Genomic DNA, 24,433 nt, shown 5'->3' on the forward strand with positions numbered 1-24,433 from the left:
TTATTAGGCTTTTGCTAAACACATCTCCATCTTTACTTGTACACCTCTTTTCACTCATTATTTTTCCAATTATATCTTCTTTTTTTCTCCAGAAGTTAGTGCACCCCCTTCTCTGTCCCCTTTACTCTTTCTTTTGTTCCATATGATCTCATTATTAAAGTCAACTTTAGCATCATCGCCTAATAAAAGCATGCAAACAAACACGTTTAAGTAAATGAGTACACTAAAACTCCAAAACCTTATCAAGGAATTTAATTAAGGAAATCCCTTGCCCAGACTCTCTCATAGTAATTTAGAAAAGTTCGTGCAATGAACCCAGTCATGGCAACAAAAATCCCAAATTTCTAGGCCTACTAAAAGACCAAAGCAGGATAAGAAATTCCTCCATTCTGTAGAATTTATCAAATTAATTTTTGAAGCAACCATCAATCATTCAGATATCATCAATAGCTGCAATTAGAGTTTGATACCTATGAGTTTAAATCAAAGTGAAGCAACACATTCTAGGGCTTGGGTGCTGCTCAATCCAAATGATAAATTTAAGAGTAAGATTATGCCAATCAGTTTGTCATAAGACTAGTTTGAGTTTGATTTGGATGTTTCATTTGGATTTAGTATTTATAAGAGATAGGGGTTTAGGTTTTGTCCCGTGCTGCAGAGTAGAAGGGGGTGTTGTGATCTTCATTAAAAGAAAATAAAAGATATAGTTGGAAAAAAGAAGTGAAAGGAGTATAAAAGTAAAGATTTTGAAGGTGTACTTAGCAACAGCCCTTCTATTAATACTTTAATGGGCTTGGCCACTTGAGCCAGTTGCTACATTCACCGCATGTTTTATTGGGCTAGATCGTTGAGGACAATAATCAACTTACATCTATGGAAACAATTATTCCTACTATCGGATTTGTTATTGGTAGTCTACCAATTTATGTGAAATATCTCTTTTGTCCGTTCATCAAAACCCTACACCCCCTTCCCTTTTCCTCATATCCAAAATTGTCACCCCCACCCTTTTGCGCGTGACCCTTCCTTGTCCATTACGGTGCAACCCATCCTCGTCCACTGCACACGATCCACCAATGTTGATGTCCGCGTAGAGATCCAAACACCCCATGCATCACGATCCACACGCACCTTGCCTTTTTTTTTGTTGCAGGTTCTATTGTTAAATTTGTGTTGTTGTTTTTGAATTTGTGGTGTTGTTCTTGTTGAATCAATGTTTGTTATCAACGGATTTGGATGGTGATCAGGGTGGTAAGGGATGTTGGATAAACAACAAAAATATGTTTTCATTATTGTATATTATACAACAAAATTGTATTTTTGTTGCATACATGGGATGGAAAAAATAATGACAATATGACTTTGTTTTACCCTATACAACATAATTGTATTTTTATTATTTTTTTTCACTTCATTCAACAACGGAAACACGATTTCATTGTCTATATAGGAATGAAAAAATTACAACAAAAATATAATTTTATTACACGCTTGTACAACAAAATCATATTCTCATTGTGTTTTGTTTTTTTGCTTCCCCCATATAGACAATGAAAACACAATTTGGTTGTGTTTTTGTCAAAAAGGACAATTTTGGAATACTTCTGAAAGACACCAAAGTAAGTAGTACCAATAGCAACTGTGATAGTGTCAGCGGTCATCTCCATTTTATCGTATCAATCATTGTGGAGTTGTTTAGTTTAATTTATCAATGATATCAAATTCAAATCTTTAATATGCCATAACATTAAATACAAAGAAAACTTTAACATTTGTAGTAATAGAATATTATCATTTAATATGCCATATTAAAGACAGGGACGGATATCCTCCCCGGAAACTTTTCACATATATATATATATATATAGTACAAATGTTATTACAACCATGATTAAGGTTAATTAGTATAAAATGATATAAAATAAGTTGTGTGTAATGTTATTATAATAATAATTAAGATTATTATCATTTAATATCAAAATTAATATTAATTTTGCGTAAAAATATTATTTATTAAAAGGTAGACTTTTAAACAATTATAAAAGAAGAAAAAAAGTTTTCAACCCCACTTTATAAGGTTTCTAGATCCGTTTTTGCTAAAAAAATATAGGAAAATATATTTGGGATTCTTGTAAAATTTAAAAAGTATTAATTTTTTTATAACATTTTTCATATTATTTTGCTCATAAGAATAAAACGTACTTTTGTTGGTTTTCAGCAATTCTGTTAGACGATTATCTTGTGTGGCTAATGGATTAAATTATTTGTCTACTCTTTATCTTCTCAAGCATGCTCAAAAAAATTCGATAACATATTATTACTTCATCTTTCTCACTCATCTGGTCACAAAGAATACTAAAATTGTCGGACAAAAAAATTCCAATTTTTTGGTGTTTAGCCAATAATTATTTAATTTATTTTGAAAGATTTTAACCTTGATAAATTATTTAATTAATTTATAGTCAAATTACACATATCAAGTTAGTGTCTATGTTTAACTGAGTTACTGTTGAGGATTAATATATATATATATATATATATATATATATATATATATATATATATATATATATATATATTACAAATACCAATATGAAAAATTTTATAAGGATAAAATTAATATTTTTTAAATTTTACAACATCCCAAACATATTTTACCCAAAAATATATTATATATACATTAAATTAATATAATTATAACTATGTATTGAAGTAATTTATTTTTACTAACAGTTGGACGATAAAAACATCTCCAATAGAAATTTATTAAGTGAATTTTTTGAGTTATTTTTTGTGATTCCTACGATACTTGTTGTAATCCCCATAATATATGTTATTTGTAAGAAATTTATACATAATTTTACTTCAATGATAAAAAAAAACTCTAAAAAACTTCAAGAAATTCATACTTTTGTATTTATTGAATTATTAAATAATTAAACAGAATAATATTAAAGAAAAACAATTAGATAAATATTTTTTTATCGATAAGAAACAATTTCTTGTAAAAAATAAAAATTTTATTTTTAAGAAACTCTCACTGGTAAATAAATTTGTTCCAATAGGAAAAAAACACCAAGAAATAATTTATACACTCAAGAAACCTTCCAAAACTCTATTAGAGATGCTCTAAGTTTGTTTACAAATAATTATATTATTTTAACGACATTAAAGTAATATAATTATTTTTATTTCAATGTAATTAAAATATATAATAATTTCAATTAAACATTTAAGTAATATTATAATTTTATTAGAATGTCATTAATCAAACTATTAAATTGTTGAAATTTCTTCTTTTTAGTATAAGATATTATTTAAGCCAATAAGAAAAAGTATAAGATATTATTCATGAAGGGGAGAAATTTAAAGAATTAATTGAGATTAAAATTGAAATTTAGATATCTATGTGTATAGAGAGAGAGAATTTTATTGTTAGCATGCTATTGATATTGATATGGAGTAGTTATCACTTTATGGATGACTATAAGAGTTTAAGAATTGATTGAAGTGAAAATAAAATTTATGATTTCTATCTATAAAATGGATAAAATTTATGGATCGGTATAGATAAAATTAAAGTTTAGAGTGTCTATTTAGAAAAAAAATAAAGTTTAGGGGGTAAATATATTTTTCCAATTTGTTTTTTATTATAGAATTTTTCCAATTTTGTTTAACATTATGTTTACTCATATTTTAATAAATACTATCCGATTATATTTTTTCCAACTAAAATAAAAGTGCTACATAATAACATATCAAAACCATATCATCATATTGATATAAATATAATCTTTTTTTACTTCGATGGTGTTTCTTTACTAATTTTTGAATGTTACATGAAAAAAATAACTACTCCTATCAATAACATAAATCTGTATTTCGGAGTCCCGTTGAAATCAGCATAAAATGGGTTTATTTGAATTTGTTTTGGTACATTTAATTTTATTTTAGTACATGGGTTTATTTGGATTAAGACAAATATTTGAATTTACTATTGATAATTAATTACGACAAATATTTATATTTACAGTTGATAACCTTTTTAAGATGTGATAAATATATAATAATTCTTATAACTATATTTACAACATTATTACTATGACATGTAATAAATTATTACGTGTAAGAGAGATAGACACAAAAGAATGTTGCTGTAGAAATAACGTTTAATTATTTTTAATATGAAACATGTTAAAAAAAAAAGAAACTAAATCAATGTCTAATTTATTTATTAGTAAAAGATTAAGTTAATGTCCTATACTAGTAATCTTTTTTAAGAGAAGAGAAGAATTGCAAGCAGCGAGTCCCTTTAAATCATTAATATTAACGGAGTCATTATTTTTTGTCTTCAAAATTGAAATCAGAAATGAAAATGCTCATCGATCATCCTTTTGTAGACGTAAAAAGAGACAAGACGCCAAGCACTATTTTAAAAAATACTAACAATTAATTAAAATAACCAAACAATAAATATCAGGTTAAACGCAATCTCTAACTAGCTTTCGGCAAAGAAGCAAAAGAAACAACACTTCAGAGAAACCAAAAATCTCAACAAAGCAGTTTCTAAGATCCGATCCATTCAGACCATTCCACATTTTGGGGAAGAAAGAAAGAAACTCTCTTACACCCTAGGGTTTCTCTCGCGAAATGTGCCCGATCGAGACCTAGGGTTTGTTAGGTGTCCCAATTTCCGTGCTGCATTTGTTTCAAGCGTGAGGGCGAACCCTGGTGCAGCGGTAAAGTTGTGCCTTGGTGACTTGTTGGTCATGGGTTCGAATCCGGAAACAGCCTCCTTGCATATGCAAGGGTAAGGCTGTGTACAACATCCCTCTTCCATACCTTCGCATAGCGAAGAGCCTCCGGTCAATGGGGTACGAAGTTTTTATTTGTTTCAAGCGTCGTTGTTCCGATTCTGTGCGCGAGGAGGGCGTTTTCGGAAGCGGCGATTTCAATAATGAGGAGTAGTTGTGTCGTTTGACGAAATGGAGAGGAACCGGCGTCGTTCCGACGGAGAGAGTAGTTCCGTTTCCGCTGAGGACACTCGCCGGAAGCGCGCCAGAGTCTACTTCGATTTCGAGTGAGTTTAAGTGCGAGTCATTGGCATTGGAGATTCGTTGCCTTTAAGATGTGGTGTTCTTCGCTAGGGTTCTGTTTCGACTTACAATTGATGTTCATTTCTGAATTGGGATAATGGCAAATTGCATGTTATCGAGAAATGTGATATATTGTTTTGTTTTGCAGTGGCCCTCATTGTATTGTGAAGTGTTCAAATGCTGGGAAATCCAGTGCATCTGTTGATGAATTTGTGGATTATGATAATTTTCAAAGATCGTCTCTTCGATCCAACGATGATGATGCATTGAGGTCGATGTCTGCTGGTGAGGAGAGTAACTTTGACGAAGGAGATGACAGTGACATCTCAAAAGTGGATGATCTAGAGGTCAAGATGGATCTTACGGATGACTTATTACATATGGTATGTTTTGGGAAATGAATTGTTCTTGTGCTATTTGTTGTTATTTTAATGGGTTAGAACTCTGTCCTTACCCTTACCATTGTAATTTAGGTCTTTTCGTTTTTGGATCATCCCAATCTCTGCAAAGCTGCTAGAGTCTGTAAGCAGTGGTGGACTGCTAGTGCTCATGAAGTCTTCTGGAAGAGTTTGAATTTTGAAGATCGGAGCATATCTGTAGAGCAATGTGAGCCCGAGTGTATATGTTTCATAATTCATAATAAGTTGTTATTTGTAACAATTAAGTGTCTTTTAGCATTTAACAATGGGTATTGGAAATAGTGCCCCGTGCCCCTTGTGAACATGTAAATGTGCTGATATAATGCTTGTGTATTTATAGTTGAGGACATCTGTAGGCGTTATCCTAATATCATGGCAATCCGTATGTCTGGTCCTGCCTGTAACCAGCTTGTCATGAAGGCCATTTCTTCGTTAAGGTTGGTAGCTTCTTCTGTATTTGGGTTGCTAATCAAGTTATTTGTGATTCATGTTATTCTTTTTAACTGTTTTCAGAAATCTTGAGGCTTTAACATTGGGAAGAGCTCATATAATGGATAATTTTTTCCATGCTTTGGCCGATTGTTCTATGTTGAAAAGACTGACCATCAATGATGCTATACTTGGCAGTGGTATTCAGGAGATATCAGTCAATCACGACAGGCTGTGTCATCTCCAATTGACAAAGTGCCGTGTGATGCGTATAGCAGTCAGGTGAATATATCTTAGTGCTGAGCTCACCTTTAGCTGTATCTTTACCAGCGAACTGAAATGTTATTTCTTATTCCTTTTCAGGTGCCCACAACTTGAAACTATGTCATTGAAGCGCAGTAACATGGCACAGACTGCGCTCAATTGCCCCCTTTTGCAAGAGCTTGATATAGGCTCTTGCCACAAACTTCCTGATTCTGCTATTCGTTCAGCTGTTACATCATGCTCGCAATTAGTTTCTTTGGACATGTCTAATTGTTCGAGTGTTAGTGATGAAACATTACGAGAAATATCCATGAATTGTGCTAACCTTAGTTTTCTTGATGCATCGTACTGCCCCAACCTATTCTTGGAGGTATATTTTAGAGTCTATAGTCACCTTTTGACAATATAGATTCAATCTGCCTTTTTTTAACATGTTTTTTCCTCTATTTCAAGACTGTTAGACTGCCAATGTTAACAGTTCTGAAGCTTCACAGTTGTGATGGCATCACTGCAGCCTCAATGGCTGCAATATCTCACAGTTATATGTTGGAGGTGTGCATTTTTTCCGTGACGCTGATATTAATATCTCTTATTCCTGAGCTACACTTGCAAAATGAGAAATGACAAATGACGTTACTGCTTTTGTAGGTTTTGGAGCTTGATAATTGTAGCCTATTGACATCAGTGTCTTTAGACCTTCCCCGCTTGCAGAATATTAGATTGGTACACTGTCGCAAGTATGGCTTCCTTTGTTTGTTTTTTTTTGCATGTTTCTCTAATGCTTCTAATCACACTGTATTCTTGAGTATTTTCTCTTCTAATTACCTTTTTAAATTATTTTTCTCGTCAGATTTGCTGATTTGAACTTGATGACCCTAACGTTGTCGTCTATCTTGGTGTCCAATTGCCCTGTGCTCCATCGTATCAACATCACTTCAAATTCACTTCAAGTATGTCCTAATTATGTTTGTCAATTTTTGTTCCCATACTGTGTATACTATAATAGACTAAAGGACTGAATTTGTGGTAATGCAGAAATTAACAATACCAAAGCAGGACAGTTTAACCACATTAGCTCTGCAATGCCAATCTTTACAAGAAGTGGATCTCTCTGAGTGTGAATCTTTGAATAACTCTGTATGCAATGTTTTTAATGATGGTGGAGGTTGCCCAATGTTGAAATCGTTAGTTCTTGGTAATTGTGAGGTATATTTTTGCTATTTAGTGTTCATTTTCCCAATTTTGCTTGTGCATGATTTACACAAGTAGTAGTGACCAATGGGTGTCATGTATTGTACTTACTCTTTTAGTCATGTTATTCAGTATATCCCATATTGTGAATTTGGCCTATGGAGTTGTTACCTATAATTTTTTTTTAAACTCACCTATGGTGTTTTAATGAATTCAGAGTTTGACATCAGTTCAGTTCATCAGTACCTCTCTAATCAGTCTTTCCCTTGGTGGTTGCCGTGCAATAACTAATCTTGAACTCACATGCCCTAATCTAGAGAAAGTTATTTTGGATGGCTGTGATCATTTGGAAAGAGCATCATTTTGTCCAGTAAGTGATATTGATTGCCTTATATTCTATTTTGTAAGAGATTAAACTTGTTAATTCTTTATGCTTTTTGATTTGAACATTTAGCATACTGCTAAATCGATAATTAAGGCTACTGAATATATGAAGTTTTCTGGTTGTGGGTTTTCCTGACTGTGTTCTTTAATCAAAAGTTCATATTTTACAACACAAGACATCCGGGTTTTTCTCCCTCTTCCACTGCAATCCTGCTTGCATGAGATGGACTTTTATTAATCTGATTACATTGGCTAGAGTCTAAGTTTTTTCTTTTCTTGACTTGCTTCTCAGGTTGGTCTTTTATCTCTCAATTTAGGAATATGTCCAAAATTGAACACACTCAGCATTGAAGCACCGTTTATGGTTTCACTTGAGTTGAAAGGATGTGGTGTACTATCTGAAGCATTCATTAATTGTCCACTCTTAGCATCTCTCGATGCTTCCTTTTGCAGGTTATTTTGTACATTATTTTCCCATTTATCTTTCTTTCTAAAGAGTTCATTAATTGTCTCGTTGAACATCCCCATACTGTTCCTTTTGCTTTGCTGACTGACTTTTACTGTTTGGAATTACAGCCAACTAACGGATGGCTGCTTGTCTGCAACAACTGTCTCATGCCCACTGATTGAATCATTGATATTAATGTCATGCTCATCAATTGGTTCAGAGGGTCTTCGATCTCTGTATTGTCTTCCAAATTTGACTGTTCTTGACTTATCATACACTTTCTTGGTGAACATGCAGCCTGTCTTTGATTCTTGTTTGCAACTAAAGGTTAGAGTTACCAAACAATGGTTTGTTGTTCTTGAATATGTTTTTTTTATCATAAATAGTGCTAATGAGCTGGGTTTTTACTAGTTGTACTATTCCACTACTTGACTTAGAATAGTTGTACTCATCTTATAACATCATATCCTCTCATAATGTCAATCTGTCTTTTCTCTTTCCACCATATTTTGGATAATTTAACATTTTATATAATTATTATCTTCATCATTTCTGATAGTGCTACATTTTTTTCTCCTGTTTCATGAAGGTTTTAAAGCTGCAAGCATGCAAATATCTCACTGAAACATCACTTGAACCTCTTTACAAAGGAGGTGCTTTGCCAGCACTTCAGGAGTTGGACTTGTCTTATGGAACTCTCTGTCAATCAGCCATAGATGAGCTTCTTGCTTGCTGCACAAACCTAACTCATGTGAGTTTGAATGGCTGTGTGAATATGCATGATTTGAATTGGGGAAGCAGTCGTGGGCAAAGTGACAATTTCCCTGCTGTAAACACCCCATCCTGGGCAAGTTCTAATGAGATTATCTCTGAATCAAGTGAGCACTCTGCTCGCTTACTACAAAACCTCTACTGTGTTGGATGTCCAAATATTAGGAAGGTTGTCATTCCATTGAGGGAAAATTGTTTTCATTTGTTATTTTTAAACCTTTCGCTCTCGGCAAATTTGAAAGTGGTTGATGTCACATGTCTCAACCTATGCTTTCTTAATTTAAGGTATGGTTGACTCTCGAATAAATGTCTGTTGGTTTTTATCCATCTCATATCAGATATGATAATGTCTTAAATTCTCTGTTCAGCAATTGTTCCTCTTTGGAAATTTTGAAGTTAGAGTGTCCAAAATTGACCAGTCTATTCCTTCAGGTATTAAGTCTTACCTGCTAGTTTTAATCTATTGATGCATTTGTAAATTTTGAATATTGACGCTTCAGTGTTGTCTGGTCTTGTTATTTTAGATATGTTATAATATATTACGTATTATGTAGGTTATCTTTTCTGCATTACAGCTGTTATCAGCCAACATTTTTACCTAGTGAAGCTTATTGACATGTTTGAAACATTACCCTGCTTTTGTATCATTGATTTTATTTCATATTTACATCATTCTCTTGGCTTGGATTGTCTGGCTCCTTTAAAACCTTGCATAATTGAGTATTTTCCTGTTCAAAGGTTTTTTATTAACTCTAGAGGGTTGCATAAGTCTTTATAGAAACATGTTTGGATTTGCGATTGGCTTTTTGTGCTCCACCAGAAATGTGTCTTGTTTGAAATGTATTTAGCATATTGTGTTAGGATCCAATTGCAAGGTATGGGACTTGAGTCCCACATTGAAGTATAAGATTCTAGTGTGGGTTTATAAGTCCTAGGCTTTTCGAACTAAAATAGCTATCTTTTGTATTGGGGCCCTTATCATATTGCCAATATAATTTACAATCAAAATGTTGCACCTCACCCTTTATCAATTTGTGTCAAACCTCTTTGTTTCATTAATTTTTTGGTGTTGTGTAATTTGGGTTTTCAGTCTTGCAATATTGACGATGAAGCTGTTGAAGCTGCTATATCAAAATGCACTATGCTGGAGACTCTTGACGTTCGCTTTTGTCCAAAGGTGAGAGAGCAAACTCAGTTTGTGATATTCCTTCATCACTTTGCGTGTTGTCTTGGGCTTTTATCAATTTTAACTATTTAACCTGTTCATACATAATGATGGAATAGTGCTTGAGTATTAGTATTGTTTTTGGTCATGATCTTCAACCAATTATTGTATATTTTATGGTGCTTCATAGATAAGCTCAATAAGCATGGGAAGATTACGCACAATTTGTTCAAGTTTGAAGCGAATATTTAGCAGTTAGTCAACTCTGTTACTATGATCAAGGATATAAAAAAAATTTCCTAGTGCTTCACTTGGATCGAAAGCGCGCTTGGTAATAAATTTGATTATTTCTTCGTGTATTGTAAATGGCTAAATTTTAAATTTGTTTTTTTGTTTGGCATATGGAAATCCGTTGTGTATTTGCAATAATTTATCTTTGTTGTTGTACCTGTATTATTGTAAATCAACATTTCAAATTTAAGCTTTTTTGTTTTAAATTCTAAAGCAGTTTAACGTATCCATGTGAAGAACACAGAGGTATCTGATTCTTGCTTATTTTTTCAGTTTTTTGTTTAAAAAATTGTTCCGTAAAATAATTTTACATTTTTCAATAATCAATTTCTCATCCAAAATTTATTTATGTTTTCAAAACGTGTTTTAAAAAAAAAAAGAAGCAAAAACAACTGAAATAATGTTCTCACTTCTTCCTCCCAAGTGTTCAGGGGATAACCTTTTAGGGAAAAAATATATATATTTAGGGGACAAATACTTTCAAATGGGTAAAGGTAAAAACAAATTTTAGAAAACAGGAATTTGCTTTTAAAATTAGGAAACAAACAAGGTCTAAGTTTCTGATGATTATTGCTGTGTTACCTTACAATGCAATAGGATGTCAGTTGGGGGAATTTAACACGTGCCTATTATGACTTAAGGTAAGGTTTTTTCAGTTTTAATGATTAAAATTGATCACAATATTTTAAACTGTTGTATTTAGATCCGATGTCATTTTCCTCCACGTACTACCTCAGTTGTTCTTTGAAAACAATAAAATGAAGGACATGGACAATTCCTTATTCCCATCTTTCACGTAATCTGCTTCAAAATTTTCGTCTTGTACTCTGGCAAACGAGAATATTGCATCGATAAAGAAACAATTTCACAAATGTTTTAGATCAACAAGGTTACAACTTATATGGCACCACTGTTCTCTATGGTTTACTCTACTAGGTTGCTATAATTTTTATAGTAAAATGTTTATTTTTCTTATAGATATAATTTGTTTTTGGTCCTATTTTTTTTGTTGGTTTAATTCTTACAAATTTAATTTTTTTAAAGCAGTTCTTGTAATGTTTGGTGCACTTTTTTTTTAGGATATCTTCTATGAGAAGTTGACCCAAAAAAAAGCTTTTAGAGTAACTTAATTTCATAAAATAACTTTTAGAAAAAAAAAGCTTTTAACTTTGTAAGGATTTTTTTTCTCCACATCTTGCACCGTAACTTGTTCAATCACTCTCTTCTTTGAATTCCTATTTGTCCCAAACTACCATTTTTATAAAATAACTTCACGGACTTGCAAATTTGAATGCTTTACCGGCTTTTGCATTTAAGTGTCACTGTCTTGCAATTACCTCATAGTTATCAACATTCGTTGGAGGTATATAGGGGACAAACACATTTTGGGTTAAGTGTTTGAATTATTAACTACAACGGTATATTTATCAAACATTTTATAATATTTATTAAAAATTTACATTATTGAATTGTTATTAAATAATTTTTTTATCTTTTAAAAATATTATTGAACAATAATACAAAATTTTATAAACATTTTATCTTTTGTAACTAATTCTAAAATTTCTTTATTTAATATTATATATAATAAATTATTTGTAACTCACTTTTAATATTAATTTTGACTAATTAAAAGATTTTTACATTTTTAAAATTAAAGGTTATAAATGTATATATTTTATATTTTTATGTATTATTATATCAAAATAAATTAATGTTAAATTAATTTTACATAACATTTTTTTTTATAAATATTCTTTTATTGAGTGAGACAATTTGCTTTAAATAAAATTAGTTTATTTTACTGAACAGATTTTTCATTTAAAAGAAGTTTTACAATAAAATAAAAATGATCAAATAAATTATTTCATTTTTAACAAAATCACATTTTTAGTAAAACTCTCAAACTTCAGATTTAGTATAATCTCCTGCACACATGAAAGAAGCTCGAGTGCAATTGCATTAAATATTCAAGAGAACTTTGTTGCTCTCAGTAATCTCTACCAAAATTACTTTAAAATAACTTTTAAACTGCAAATAAACAAAAACAATTTCAGGTTTTGAATCGATTTTAGGTTCTTGCCAATTCTTCTTGTGGTTATTTTCTAAAGAAAAAATTGGGGTGAAGGAATGATTCATCGAGTTAAGATAGGAAAACTTTTCAAATTTAAAGATCACTCAGAAAATTTATATCTACCTAATCCAAAATAAGTGAGCATGTATGGGTTGCAAATATTGGCGAGTTTATTATATATTAAAAAACAACTTTTGATGTAAGATAGTCTAGTGATTATTATTTAAAAATCAAAAAAAGAAAAGAAATTGATTTATGTCGGTTTGCATTCATGCAAATTGCTTTTTCTAAAAAAAATCGGTTGATTTTATGAGAAACTATTCAAAATAGTTTTCTATTTTAATCTGATTTCAAATTCCTTTACATTTCTGATTATTTTGAAAAACTAAAATAAAAACATGGAAAACTTTTAAAAGTGATTATTTAAAAAAAAACAATTTTTTATGAAAAAATTGTAATAGACTCGTACAATTTTTTTATATTTCGATACACAATGTTATTTTTGTTTTAAGGTTCTGCCTTTGGAACATAGGTTCCATGGTCTTAAGTCTTAACTATCGTGGCTACTCAGAAACGGCAAGTATGTTAGGTATTCATAGTATTGATTCTAGTTGCTTTAAATCAGGGTCCAAACTCCCTGTTTCCTCGTCTTCCGGTTCCCTGTATGAATCAGCTATAACCTCTCCTTTACTCAGCACATCTGAAGGTACGGTTTGTAAGAGGCTGAAACACAAAGCTCAGTAAGAATCACGTCTTTCTCAGTTATATGTGTGCATCATGACTAAGTTTGGATAAAAGTTGGAAATGTAACTTAGCACATTTCTGAATTCCTAGACATAAAATGAACAAGGAAAACTTTGCTACATTAGGAATAAAAATATTTTTGAGCTCTTCGAACTGATATCCAAAAATACACCAAGTTGGTATGTCACAAGGAGAAATATGTGCACGAGGCAGAAAGGATATTATGGGCAAGAAAAACAACAAAAACTACACAAATCACCTGTCCAGAGCGCCAAGGGCAGAATTGATTTTTGTCTTCATTGATTTGACTGAGGCTTCAGGATCATTTCTTGATGCATGAAGAAGCAAGGAATCAAGTTCTTCCAGTGACCTTCACAGACAGAATTCTTCCAGTTGGGGTTTGAATCTTTCATATTGGCAGAATTCATTTCTATACAGCATATAGCTCAATGGCTAATTGTGATAGTTAATTCATGCATCTTTTATAAGGAAGTTGATTATAATACCTCAGGCATTCATCAACATCATTGAATGCAGTTTTACCATTGCCACTGTCAAATGCGTACTGCACCACCTATAGAAAGATTGTGACCCTCTAATTAACTTTCATACACATAATTACATAAATAATTAATCTACTACAAAGTGAATCACTTTAGACATGGATATCATCAATGGAGTGAGCTTTGAACAGCAATCACTGAAGCAGTTCGTTGTTCTGTGTTGTTTAGGAGTCTTTTGAAATTTGCTTGATAATGAAGTCAAGTATGGCTGTATCAAGCAGTTTACAATCTTCTCTTTATTTTTTCACTCCTCGATGGAGATAGTAACAACCAAAGTGACTACTTCGGTAGGCAAATAGAAGCTTGGCATCATATGTTAGCAGTGTTAGCAGCAGAAGCAGGAATGAAGATTCACCACCTGGAACTCACGAGGAACGCCCACGAAGGAGTATCACGCAACCTAGGCACTTGGAGGATTACATATAACGACTCAAGCAGTGACTGCATGCATGCATAGTTAAGTCACGATTTGTATGAACCATGGGTTAGTTAGTTAGGCCCTTGGTTAGTTAGTTACAACAGTGTAAGCAGTTACGAAACCGTTAGAGTTGTTAGATCTCTGTAGCAAGCGTAAACTCACTGTATAAAAGCTTGGCCCATATTCGAATAAAGCAGAGAATACACTTCTGAGAAACTTAGCTTTAGTGAGGAGGATCCTTGGCCTCAAATCAAGGAAGTTTGTGGTTTCGTTTTGCCATCTTCATCTCCTTCTCCCTGACCCCACACCAGCACATAACATCATACTTTTAAAATTTTGGGGAACTGTGTATAAGAAATACTCACTGTAAATATATGAATACTGCATACTCAATTATAGGAATGAAACCTCATAAAAAAGTTTTCAACTGACTCAATAGTAGGGGAGGGGGGTTGTTGAAAAAAGAAGAAGAAAAGATTGGTAGAGAAAAACATTTTCACATTCAAAAGAAGAACTAAGAAGTTGAAGGAAGCCTTCACTTACTGCTCTAATATTTACACGAAGTGATGCTGCAGGCCCAGAACGAGATGGAGACCGGCAGAGGGTGAATTGGGGTTCCTCACCCTCTAATGTTTTTTCTGAAGTGGTAGAAAGAAAGGCCTTAGTAAGTAAACTTTATATTACCTTCAAATTATTATTGCTGCAAACCATGTCACATGAGCTTAATACTGATAGCAAGGAGATAAAATGGGAAGGAATGACAAGAAATTATCAATTACGAAATAAATAACTTGAAAATGTTGAATTCAGATATTTTCTAATGTTTAGATATCTAGCACGACAAAGGCATTATCCAAGTCCTTTGATCTGAAACTCTGTAAGTGTATGACAGCTGGTACATATCAAGCTTCTTCCCGTAGCATTTCAGAACAAATTAGATTTAGAATCACCCTTCTTCTTCGTATGCACTTATATTGATTTAACCATAAATTAAAGGTAGAAAATCCAAAACCAAGAAATAAATCAAATATCCCCTCAAATCAAATAATTTGTCTAGTATATAATTCAAGGAATATGTACTGTATTATTATTAAACCTTCTCAAAGCTAGCCAATACGATAAATATTAAATTATGAATACTTATCTATGTAAAGATGAATTCACCAAAAAAAAAAATGCATCTATGTAAAGATGATAATAAAACCTTGTGAAAACTAACTAGTAAGTAGTAACTGATAGTTAAACTAATTGAAGGAACTAACTAACAAACTCGTAACAGCTAAGTAAACTAATTATAATTATAGGAACTAATTAACCGTTACAAGCACAAAGAAAAAATCCAGGGCATTATCGTTTGATACCTCTTAACATACTTATCGAAAGGATTTGCTTGGGCAGCATCACCTGCAACGTGAATCATAAAATAAAAACCAATCGACCATGCGAAAGAAGAAACGGTGAAACAAACACGTACGGTTAGGAATGAGAAGCAAGTGTGAGATAACCAGAGACAATGACACAGTGCGCAGCCCTTCGCGCCATGTCGGGGGTGACACTGCGCACCTCACACGCTTCGCCTTCCAACTGGATAGATGCAAGGGCTTCTTGTTGCTAACATGCGCAGGGGTGATAAGTGACGCCATGCCCACACAACATGATCGCAACGTTGATGTATTGCCGATAACGTAACCGATTCAGTGGGTCCCACTCTTATCCTCTTAGTTGTGACTTCTCTTTCACTAACCCCCCACTACTCTTATTCTTCATTTCTTCCCACATTGTTGCATTTTTTGCAGATATACCCTTACCATCTGTCATAATTATTCTATCTAATTCTTTTTTTTTAAATACTTTCTGGTAATGTAAGGAATACATTGAGAGAGCCTTTCTCATAAGAAAATAAATATTGACTATAAAATTTCATCTCGAATAACTAAGATTGAAATATATTAAATTATATGTTTTTTTCTTCAAATATCACACTTGCATTGTTGGACAACAACAAAAGTGAAATTTTATTATTAATTACTATCCCATCGACCCTTTTTATAAGGCATAATTTAAAAGAAATTCGTGATTCTTTTTAAAAGATATTTTAGAATTTTTATCAAACATTTTTTTTTTCAATTAATTATTCATACTAAATATTTAAGCATTGCATTTTTTTTTATTAATAATGGTCTATACTACTCTTAAACTTTAATATTTTCACATTATTAATAAAGGTAAAATTGATACATTGGTAATATTTTTTTAATAAATTCAATAAAATCAACTACATTCATTATATTTATTGGTATGTATAATTAATGTATAAATTGTTTTATAATAAAGATAGAAGGAGGATGAAATATTATACTTTTTTTATATGTGTTTGATGACTGTTGTAGTATTTTTAAATGTTTAATTAATGTGACATGTTAGTATCTTTTTTTTTTTTTATACTTTTGGTTTATTAAGGGGAAGACTTTGACACATTTGAACTTTAATTATAAGATAAGAAAAATCTAATTAATAATTATTTTTGTTGATGATCCAGAGTAATATTTAAATAATTCAAACTTTAACTTCAATAATTTCCCGATCAGTTACTTAAATACCTTTTTAAATTTAAAAACATGCTATTGTTTTACATGAAAATCACAATATATAATTACTTAGTAATATTATTTTTGGGATGTTTGAGAATCATTTTTATAAATAATTATTTTACGTGAATAAAAAATAATTATTTTTCATTTCTTTTTAAAATTAATAGAAGCAATTATTCCTTTAAAATAAATTGAATTAGACAAACATTGAAAATGAAATTATTTATCAAATATAGTTAGTTTAATTAATTAAATTAGTTGTAAAATACATTCCTTTTGTTTATAAAAGCAATCCAAATGATTTGGAGCTACAAATTGTTACAATTTTGATAAAACCGCAGTAGATCCTAATCTTTTAACAATATACCACCAATCAAAAATGAATTTGCATCCAGTGTATGTTACAATTACAACTAAAATAATCGACTCACCATAACTTGAAAAAAAAAAAAAAAACAGCTATAATACTTTGCATTATTTAACATTTTTTAAACAATAGCTTATGATGATAATTTCTTCAGTCTCTCGTCCTTTCGGAACAAAATAATGAATTTTGTTTTCCAATTTGTACAACCAAATATAACCTCACCGACAGAAAATGATCTAATTTGTTTGGCAATACCAACTTCAATTTATATCTTTAATAATGGAAATTTACTTGCTTTAATCCTATAAAATTTCCAGAATCGTTGAGAACTGAGAAGGTACCAAAAAAAAAAAGGAAAAACGTAAAGTTGAGAAGGGCCACTCGCTTGGTAGAATTTCTTGCATTTTATTATTTTGAAATTTGAAGCTGAAGGCACCATTTTGAGACAGACACAACACAGATCTGTCTTGAACTTCTCTGTGTTCTGAAACAGCAACAATGACAAAAACCATGACTATGTGGTTTCTGTTGGTCTCTCTTTCCTTCATTTATGCTGTTGCCACTGCTAATACTCAAAGTAAGTCTATAAAACAAGTCCTTTTTTCCCCCTTTGTTCTATTTAGTGGTTTTGGTTTCAGATTTGGAATGTAACTGTAAGTGTCTGGGGTGCACTATGTTTGATCTGCCTTACAATCACTTTAAGATGTACTTTTTATTTTCTATATTTTGACTTAAGTCTTTCTGATGCGTCCCATTGTAGCTTCTTCTCATTCTGGATTGCATCTTTGACCTTTTAAAGGAACTGAGTGTCTGTTTGCAATGCCAGTGATGCTGTCAGCTGTTCTCTGAGTAGATTTCAATTGCCTAGAGCTTTCGTGTATTTTTGGTCTCTCATGGGATTTTTTTGTGTGTGTGTGTGTTCTTTGCTGGCATGGAAATTGGTGCCATGTTGGATCTTGCACTACTATGGTGGAAATGTCTGGTGATTCTTGATTTAGACGGCCAACCTTATTGTCTTTAGCTTTAAAACTCGTTAAACTTTGTGTTTCACTTTCCTATTTGTGCGGTATTGATTCAAGAATGTGCTTCTTATGTGTATTATGGCAATAACCCATTTGAGGTGTACTGTTTTGGAGAGCTACTTCGGTCATTTGCCCTAGATTGATTTTGTCAAAATATAACTTTTGCTCTGTCTTTGGCGTTTCTAGTTCTAGGAAAGAAATAGAAGTGTGGATATGGTTATAAAATGACGAAGCTGTAAAGTACATGATAACTAGGTGGCTTTGTTTGAAAATGAAACATTTTTCGTGTGGTAAGGAATTAAACAAGGTTTTAAAAACGGTTGGCAAGGACAATTGTGGTTGCAATGTCTGAGGTTTTTGGAGTCTCCCCAACTGCAATAGCAGCATTTCTCCTCAATTTTCTGCATGGCAGCTGTTACTGCGACCACAATTTAAAACCTTGGGAGCTAATGGGTTGACCTCTGTTAAAATTGTCACTTTGCTGTTTTATTCTCAAACCTGTCTGTGCTTCCACCCCATCCTAGTCAATTTCATTTCATTCCAATGACATTAGATTTCCAAACAAAGTAAGACGTTTTCCTTTCTTTCATTAGCTACAGTGCTTTTTTAAAATGATGCCTATGGAAATATGATACACAATTGTATCAGAGGTGCTGCAAAACAGAGGGTAAGTAGCAGTAAAAAGAAGAGAAGAAGCAATTTGAGAAAATGGGAGCGAGCTCCCCCAAGTCAGAGATGAAACTCCTGACTCCAATTTCAATATTCCAAATCTTTTTCCTCCCATTTACAATCGTTTTCCCCTCCCTAGATAATAGAAATTCCCCTTCCCACTTCTTCTCTCTCATCTAACAACTAACTTGCATGCAAAGTCTCATTTGGCCTTTTGGGCCTACGGGAGTAATAGAGCCTAAAGGGCTTGACAAGGTTTCTATCAATACCGCTGCCTGGGAAATTGGCCTTGTCCTCAAGGCCAAAGGAAGGAAACCTGGCTCGAATGGAAGGAGCGGACTCCCAGGATGCATCTTCAACTGGTCGTGATTTCCACAGGATTAGCCACTCCAAGGCTTTAGACTTCCCTTCTCTGGAGGCCAGGATGGCTTCGGGCTCAAGAGGATCAACATCAGCAACCTCCAGTCCAGGAGGAAGGCCGGCAGCCACTACTCCAGGTTTGATGGAGCGCTTAAGCAGAGAGACATGAAATACAGGGTGAACTCTGGCTGTAGCAGGGAGTTGAAGCTTATAGGCCACTTCTCCAACCTTTGCTATCACTTGGAATAGACCAAAGTAGCGGGGAGAAAGTTTGGGGCAAATACAACAAGCAACTGTCTACTGACGATGAGGATGCAACTTAACATAGACCCAATCACCCACAGCGAAAGCAAGTGGACGGCGGTGAGCATCCACGTAACGCTTCATTGATTGTTGGGCGGGGTGGAGATGAAACTTAAGCTGCCGCAATGCTTCGTCTCTATCTAACAGAATATTGGCCACTGACTCGACTTGGGTCTCGCCCACCAGTAAACAGAGAAGGGAAGGCGGCTTGCGCCCATAGACCACCTCAAAAGGGGTCATTCCAGTAGAAGCATTGGAAGATGTGTTGTACCAGAACTCAGCCCATGAAAGCCAAGAGTACCACTTCACTGGCTGGTCTCAAGACAGCGGTTCATGACCTCTGTTTGGTTGTCCATTTGTGGGTGGTAAGAGGTGCTCATGCGTAGAACCATCCCTTGTAAGTGGAATAGCTCGTGCCAGAACTTACTAAGGAATAATGGGTCACGATTGCTGATGATGGATTTGGGAAATCCATGAAGCTTAGCTATCTCACGAACGAAACTTTCAGCAACAAAACGAGTCATAAATGGATGTTTCAATGCCATGAAATGAGCATATTTTGAGAGGCGGTCAACCTCTACCAAGATCACCTCAAATCCTTGGGATCATGGCAGACCCATAATGAAATCAAGAGATATGTCTTCCTGCACCACCTCGGGAATGGGAATGGGTTGCAGTAGACCCGTGGGCAACATTGCTTGATACTTATTCTTCTGACATATATCATAGCCCCGGATGTACTCCATGATTGCCCTTTTCATACCTTTCCAACTAAAGGAACCATTTATCCTTTTGAATGTCTTGGTAAAACCTGAGTGGCCCCCAGCGGGAGTGTCATGAAAATCCTTGAGCAAGGTGGGAATCAGAGATGAAGATGCTAGAAGCAACAATTTTCCCTTAAAGAATAGCCACCCCTCTCTTGCCATATAGTCAGGTTTAGAATTAGGATCGGTTTGCAAGGCAGTGAGTGTTAGGTAATCAACACTCCCTCAAACAAAATTACCCATACCCACAAAGGATCGAGAGAACACACACAAAGATTACATCGTGGGAAAAATAGTAATAAACATAAGAATTTAATGTGGTTCGACACTTCTTGCCTGCGTCCACGGAACCGTCTCAAAAGTATTTTTCTATTACAAAAATGATTTCAAGATTGCAATCCACCCTAAATAGTGTATCACTTTACAAACCCGAGTACCCCACTCAATGGTTACAAGAAATGATAACACTCTCACACAAAGACACTTTTCTCTCAACAAAGTGACTTTGTTTCACAATCTCTCTTCTCACATACTCTTTGTTCATGTGTATCTTCTCCACTAATTCTCTTCTCTATTTATAGTGAAGATTGTCACCAACTGTAATAAATAAGTTCTCTTGGAAGTTGAAACAAAAGTAACTTTCAATGCATCCATTCAAATAAGCTTCATCTAGTAAAATGTAATCTTTCACTTTGCATTTAAACCACCTAAACCTCAGTGATAAAAATTCAATTCCCACTATGCATTAAGTGCACCTTATCTTTTGGCTTGAAACTCTACAGTGAGGATGTTTTGGAGAGCTGGATCTTGTTTGAGCAACCTCGTCTCGAATAGTTGGAAAATCTATCCAGTAGGGGCTGACAGAAATGGCCCCAAATTCTGCTTCTATTGATTTTCTGGACCTCATCAGCGGCCTTGTTATCAGGACCAGACTTATACCACACCTCAAACTGGTATCCCATCAGCTTGGAGAGCCAACACTGTTGGTCTGGGGTTGTGAGACGTTGCTGCAGCAGGTGGCAAAGGCTTGTATGGTCAGTAAAGATCGTGAAGCTCCTACCCAAAAGATAATGTTGCCACTTCTGAATTGACAAAGCAAGGGCCATAATTTCTTTTTCATACACAGATTTAGAAACATTTGTGGGAGAAAGAGCCTTGCTGAAGTATGCAATGGGCTTTCCTTCTTGCATCAAGACTGAGCCAATGCCACGTCCAAACGCGTCACACTCAATAATGAACTCCTTGGTAAAATCCGGCAAAGCTAGCACTGAAAACGATGCCAAGCACTTCTTAAGCTGCTCAAACGCTGTGGTCTCCCCAGAAAAATCCCTCCTTCTTAGTAAGGATTGTGAGGGGTTGGGCTATCTTACCATAGTCACAAATGAACCAGCGATAGTAGCCAGTGAGACCCAAAAACCCGCGAACTGGCTTGGTGGTTTGTGGGATTGGCCATTTGAGCACCGCATGAACCTTTGAAGGATCCATTTGAATACCATGTGAGGAAATCACATGTCCCAAGTAGTCTATGGAGGTGAGCCCAAAGTTACACTTCTGTCGGTTGGCCACAAAACAATTATTGCAGAGGACAGTGAGCACTGTGGTGAGATGAGACATATGAGTTTGCCAATTGGGACAGTATACCAGAATATCATCAAAAAATACCAAGACAAACTTGCGCAAAAATGGACGAAACACATGGTAGATTGAAAGGTGGCAGGGGCATTACGAGATATTCGTAATGGCCGTCATGTGCCCGGAATTTGGTCTTGTGAACATCCTCTTCCTTCATACGAATTTGATGGAAACCTGATGTGAGATCGATCTTGGTGAATATGGTGGAACCATGGAGCTCATCCAAAAGTTTGTGGATCGTCGGAATTGGATATTTGTCCACCTCTGTAGCCTTATTCAAGCCCGAAAGTCAACACACATACGCCAAGAATTGTCGTTCTTCTTTACCAATATCACTGGGCTTGAAAAAGGACTTATGGAATGACGAATGACGCCCTCTTCCAGCAATTGGTGGACCTGTTTCTCAATTTTGTCTTTATGATGGTAAGCGTACCGATATGGGTGCACACTCACTGCTTTGGTGTGAGGCAGCAATGTGATTCCATGATCATGGTCACGACGAGGAGGCAGCCCCATTCTGGCTTGGAAAACCCCTGGAAATTGATCAATTACGTTCAGTAAAGCAACATCTGTGGGAAGTTCCTGTGTTTGCAGTGAACACAAGGAAGAATTCTGAGTAGCAGCCTCATGAAGGACATGCTGCAGTGCTGGAGAAACAGTACAATCAGCGAGTGGATACCCCTGTAAGGTTATCACTGTTAACCACAAGGTCGAAGGTTCAAGCCCTTCTTCTATATTAAGACAGACTGCTTTAAGGATTTAGGAATTTGATGAGATTTGGTGTTGGTTCAGAGCAGAAGAACAAGTTTGGGCAAATGAATCTGTAGCATTCATAATGAGCACTGTAAATCTGTATTTATCATATAGATGAATCAGTTTTTTTTTTTTTTTTTTTATCTAAGAAAGTATCAAAGGAGTTGGCGGAAGTGGGAATTGAGAATGATGAAGTGAAGAAAGAAAAACAAAACATTAGCTGTTGCTTAAAAAAAAAACTCGTGATTGATATTGCTCTCAGCGTGGTAATAATCAGTACCAACCTTCATTATATTTGTCTTAAACGTGCATTTGCCAGATAGTAAATTCTTCTGTAGGGGAATACATTAATATTTAGCAGGACATAATTTATTAATTGAAGTTTTCTAGTCCTTTTCTTTGGTTCTGCCATATTTCATACGTGTTTGAGATGATATGCTCGTTTATGTTTCACCGGTTGTTTTTGTTTAACGGTTCAGAAAACTTGGTCTATATGCCTTGCCTTGCCTTGCTTTGCCTTGCTTTCTTATCCTTAGCTTGAGACTACGTATTTTGACATTTTCATTGATTATACAAATATGACTACTTTCCTCAATACAAAGCCTCCTTATGGCTTAATGAAAATTCCCAAGTGTCTTGCCTTACTTTCTTATCTTTAGCTTGAGATTACATATTTTGACATTTTCATTGATTTTATGCATAAAACTAATTCCCTCAATAAAAAGCCTCCTTATGGCTTAATGAAAGTTCCCAAGTACCAATCCATCTATGGTCCTGAATCCTTCATTGTTTTGTTTTCTTTCCTTACTATATGATTTGATGTCTCTAAATCCATCTTGCATTTACTAGTATCTTCCCCATTTAGGTGTTCTTTAAATTCCCATTTCTGACATACTGAACAAAACTTTGCAGTCAAAATTACTAACAACCCTGCGGACAAGTTGGTAGCTGCAATCAACGAAAACAGAACTGCTCACAAGGTATCAGCCTTAACCGACAACCCGGGGCTTGCGTGTATTGCTCTACAATACATTAAGGCATACCAGGGTGAATGTGATGCTGTGGGAGGATCTGATGGCAAGAAACCTCCTGAGTCTCACTTTGCTGAAGTTTTTGCCCCAAACTGTGGTGTTGAGGCATCAACTCTTGCTCCTATAACTGGTCGTTTCCTAGCGTGCCAGACTAAGTATGTCCATGCTCCGGAGGCATTTTCTGATATCCTCATAAGGAACCAAAAGAGCATAGACATACTCTACAGTAAGAATCACACTCAGGTTGGTGCTGCTGTCACAGGTACTGATGGGGGCTCTCCTTACTTCTGGTGTGTGTTGTTTAGCAGTGGCAAACCTAACAACACCTTTACTTTTGAGAGTGGTGTGGCTAAAATAACAAAACCTGGTTGCTTTAGTGGAGCTAACGATGAGTGCAGTGGTGCTAGTGATTGGTCACCACTCAATGGGATGTGGGTATTTGTCACTTCAGTTCTGATTGCAATGGGGTTTGCTTTATCATTGTGATCATAAACTGAGATAATCTGTGTGATCTCTCCACTTGATTTGGATGCCTTTGTAGTCTTTGATGTATATGAAAGGCTTGGCCTCGGCTATTCCCCCCCGCTTGATTTTGTAATTTGTCAAGAGATTCACGTCAATTGTTTTCCCAACTTTCTTATTTACATATAAAATTTGTGGTATTGGCTCTTGCAAATTCTCTAA

General features: G+C 34.3%; 2 protein-coding genes and 1 non-coding gene across 5 annotated transcripts; 2 read left to right on the forward strand and 1 right to left on the reverse strand.

The window, feature by feature from the left end:
• The first annotated feature begins 4,347 nt into the window (after positions 1-4,347).
• Positions 4,348-10,671, forward strand: LOC100803643 (F-box/LRR-repeat protein 15). 3 transcript variants are annotated; one of them, XM_006578031.3, is made up of 17 exons: positions 4,348-5,080; positions 5,245-5,479; positions 5,570-5,702; positions 5,856-5,952; positions 6,143-6,226; positions 6,308-6,578; positions 6,662-6,760; positions 6,857-6,945; positions 7,059-7,158; positions 7,244-7,414; positions 7,617-7,769; positions 8,076-8,236; positions 8,360-8,558; positions 8,821-9,287; positions 9,371-9,434; positions 10,093-10,179; positions 10,358-10,671. In XM_006578031.3, the coding sequence occupies exons 1-17, from the start codon at positions 4,986-4,988 to the stop codon at positions 10,424-10,426; spliced, it is 2,574 nt and encodes an 857-aa protein (XP_006578094.1). In that variant the 5' UTR covers positions 4,348-4,985; the 3' UTR covers positions 10,427-10,671. The 3 variants fall into 3 exon arrangements, with proteins under 3 accessions (XP_006578094.1, XP_003523653.1, XP_006578093.1); XM_003523605.5 differs by having other exon boundaries at positions 4,483-5,080; positions 6,029-6,226; XM_006578030.4 differs by having other exon boundaries at positions 5,007-5,148; positions 6,029-6,226.
• A 2,319-nt stretch (positions 10,672-12,990) lies between these two features.
• LOC102666081 (uncharacterized) lies at positions 12,991-16,008 on the reverse strand. Its single transcript, XR_005891230.1, has 7 exons — positions 15,726-16,008; positions 15,619-15,672; positions 14,801-14,895; positions 14,420-14,553; positions 13,783-13,850; positions 13,536-13,646; positions 12,991-13,255 (listed from the first exon to the last, which is right to left on the reverse strand). It is a non-coding gene; the product is annotated as an uncharacterized protein (transcript).
• A 1,385-nt stretch (positions 16,009-17,393) lies between these two features.
• Positions 17,394-24,433, forward strand: LOC100305941 (uncharacterized). Its single transcript, NM_001248345.2, has 2 exons — positions 17,394-17,792; positions 23,631-24,433. The coding sequence occupies exons 1-2, from the start codon at positions 17,714-17,716 to the stop codon at positions 24,233-24,235; spliced, it is 684 nt and encodes a 227-aa protein (NP_001235274.2). The 5' UTR covers positions 17,394-17,713; the 3' UTR covers positions 24,236-24,433.

This window comes from Glycine max, chromosome 4, assembly GCF_000004515.6.
Source record: "Glycine max cultivar Williams 82 chromosome 4, Glycine_max_v4.0, whole genome shotgun sequence".
In the NCBI taxonomy this organism is placed as follows: domain Eukaryota; kingdom Viridiplantae; phylum Streptophyta; class Magnoliopsida; order Fabales; family Fabaceae; genus Glycine; species Glycine max.

Bases quoted from the DNA above. Each gene is read 5' to 3' on its own strand.
- LOC100803643 (XM_003523605.5), top strand. From the start codon at position 4,986: ATGGAGAGGAACCGGCGTCGTTCCGACGGAGAGAGTAGTTCCGTTTCC. The intron at 7,415-7,616 runs GTATATTTTTGC...TAATGAATTCAG, and splicing joins TAGTTCTTGGTAATTGTGAG to AGTTTGACATCAGTTCAGTT. The intron at 7,770-8,075 runs GTAAGTGATATT...CTTGCTTCTCAG, and splicing joins AAAGAGCATCATTTTGTCCA to GTTGGTCTTTTATCTCTCAA.
- LOC100305941 (NM_001248345.2), top strand. From the start codon at position 17,714: ATGACAAAAACCATGACTATGTGGTTTCTGTTGGTCTCTCTTTCCTTC. The intron at 17,793-23,630 runs GTAAGTCTATAA...AAAACTTTGCAG, and splicing joins TGCCACTGCTAATACTCAAA to TCAAAATTACTAACAACCCT.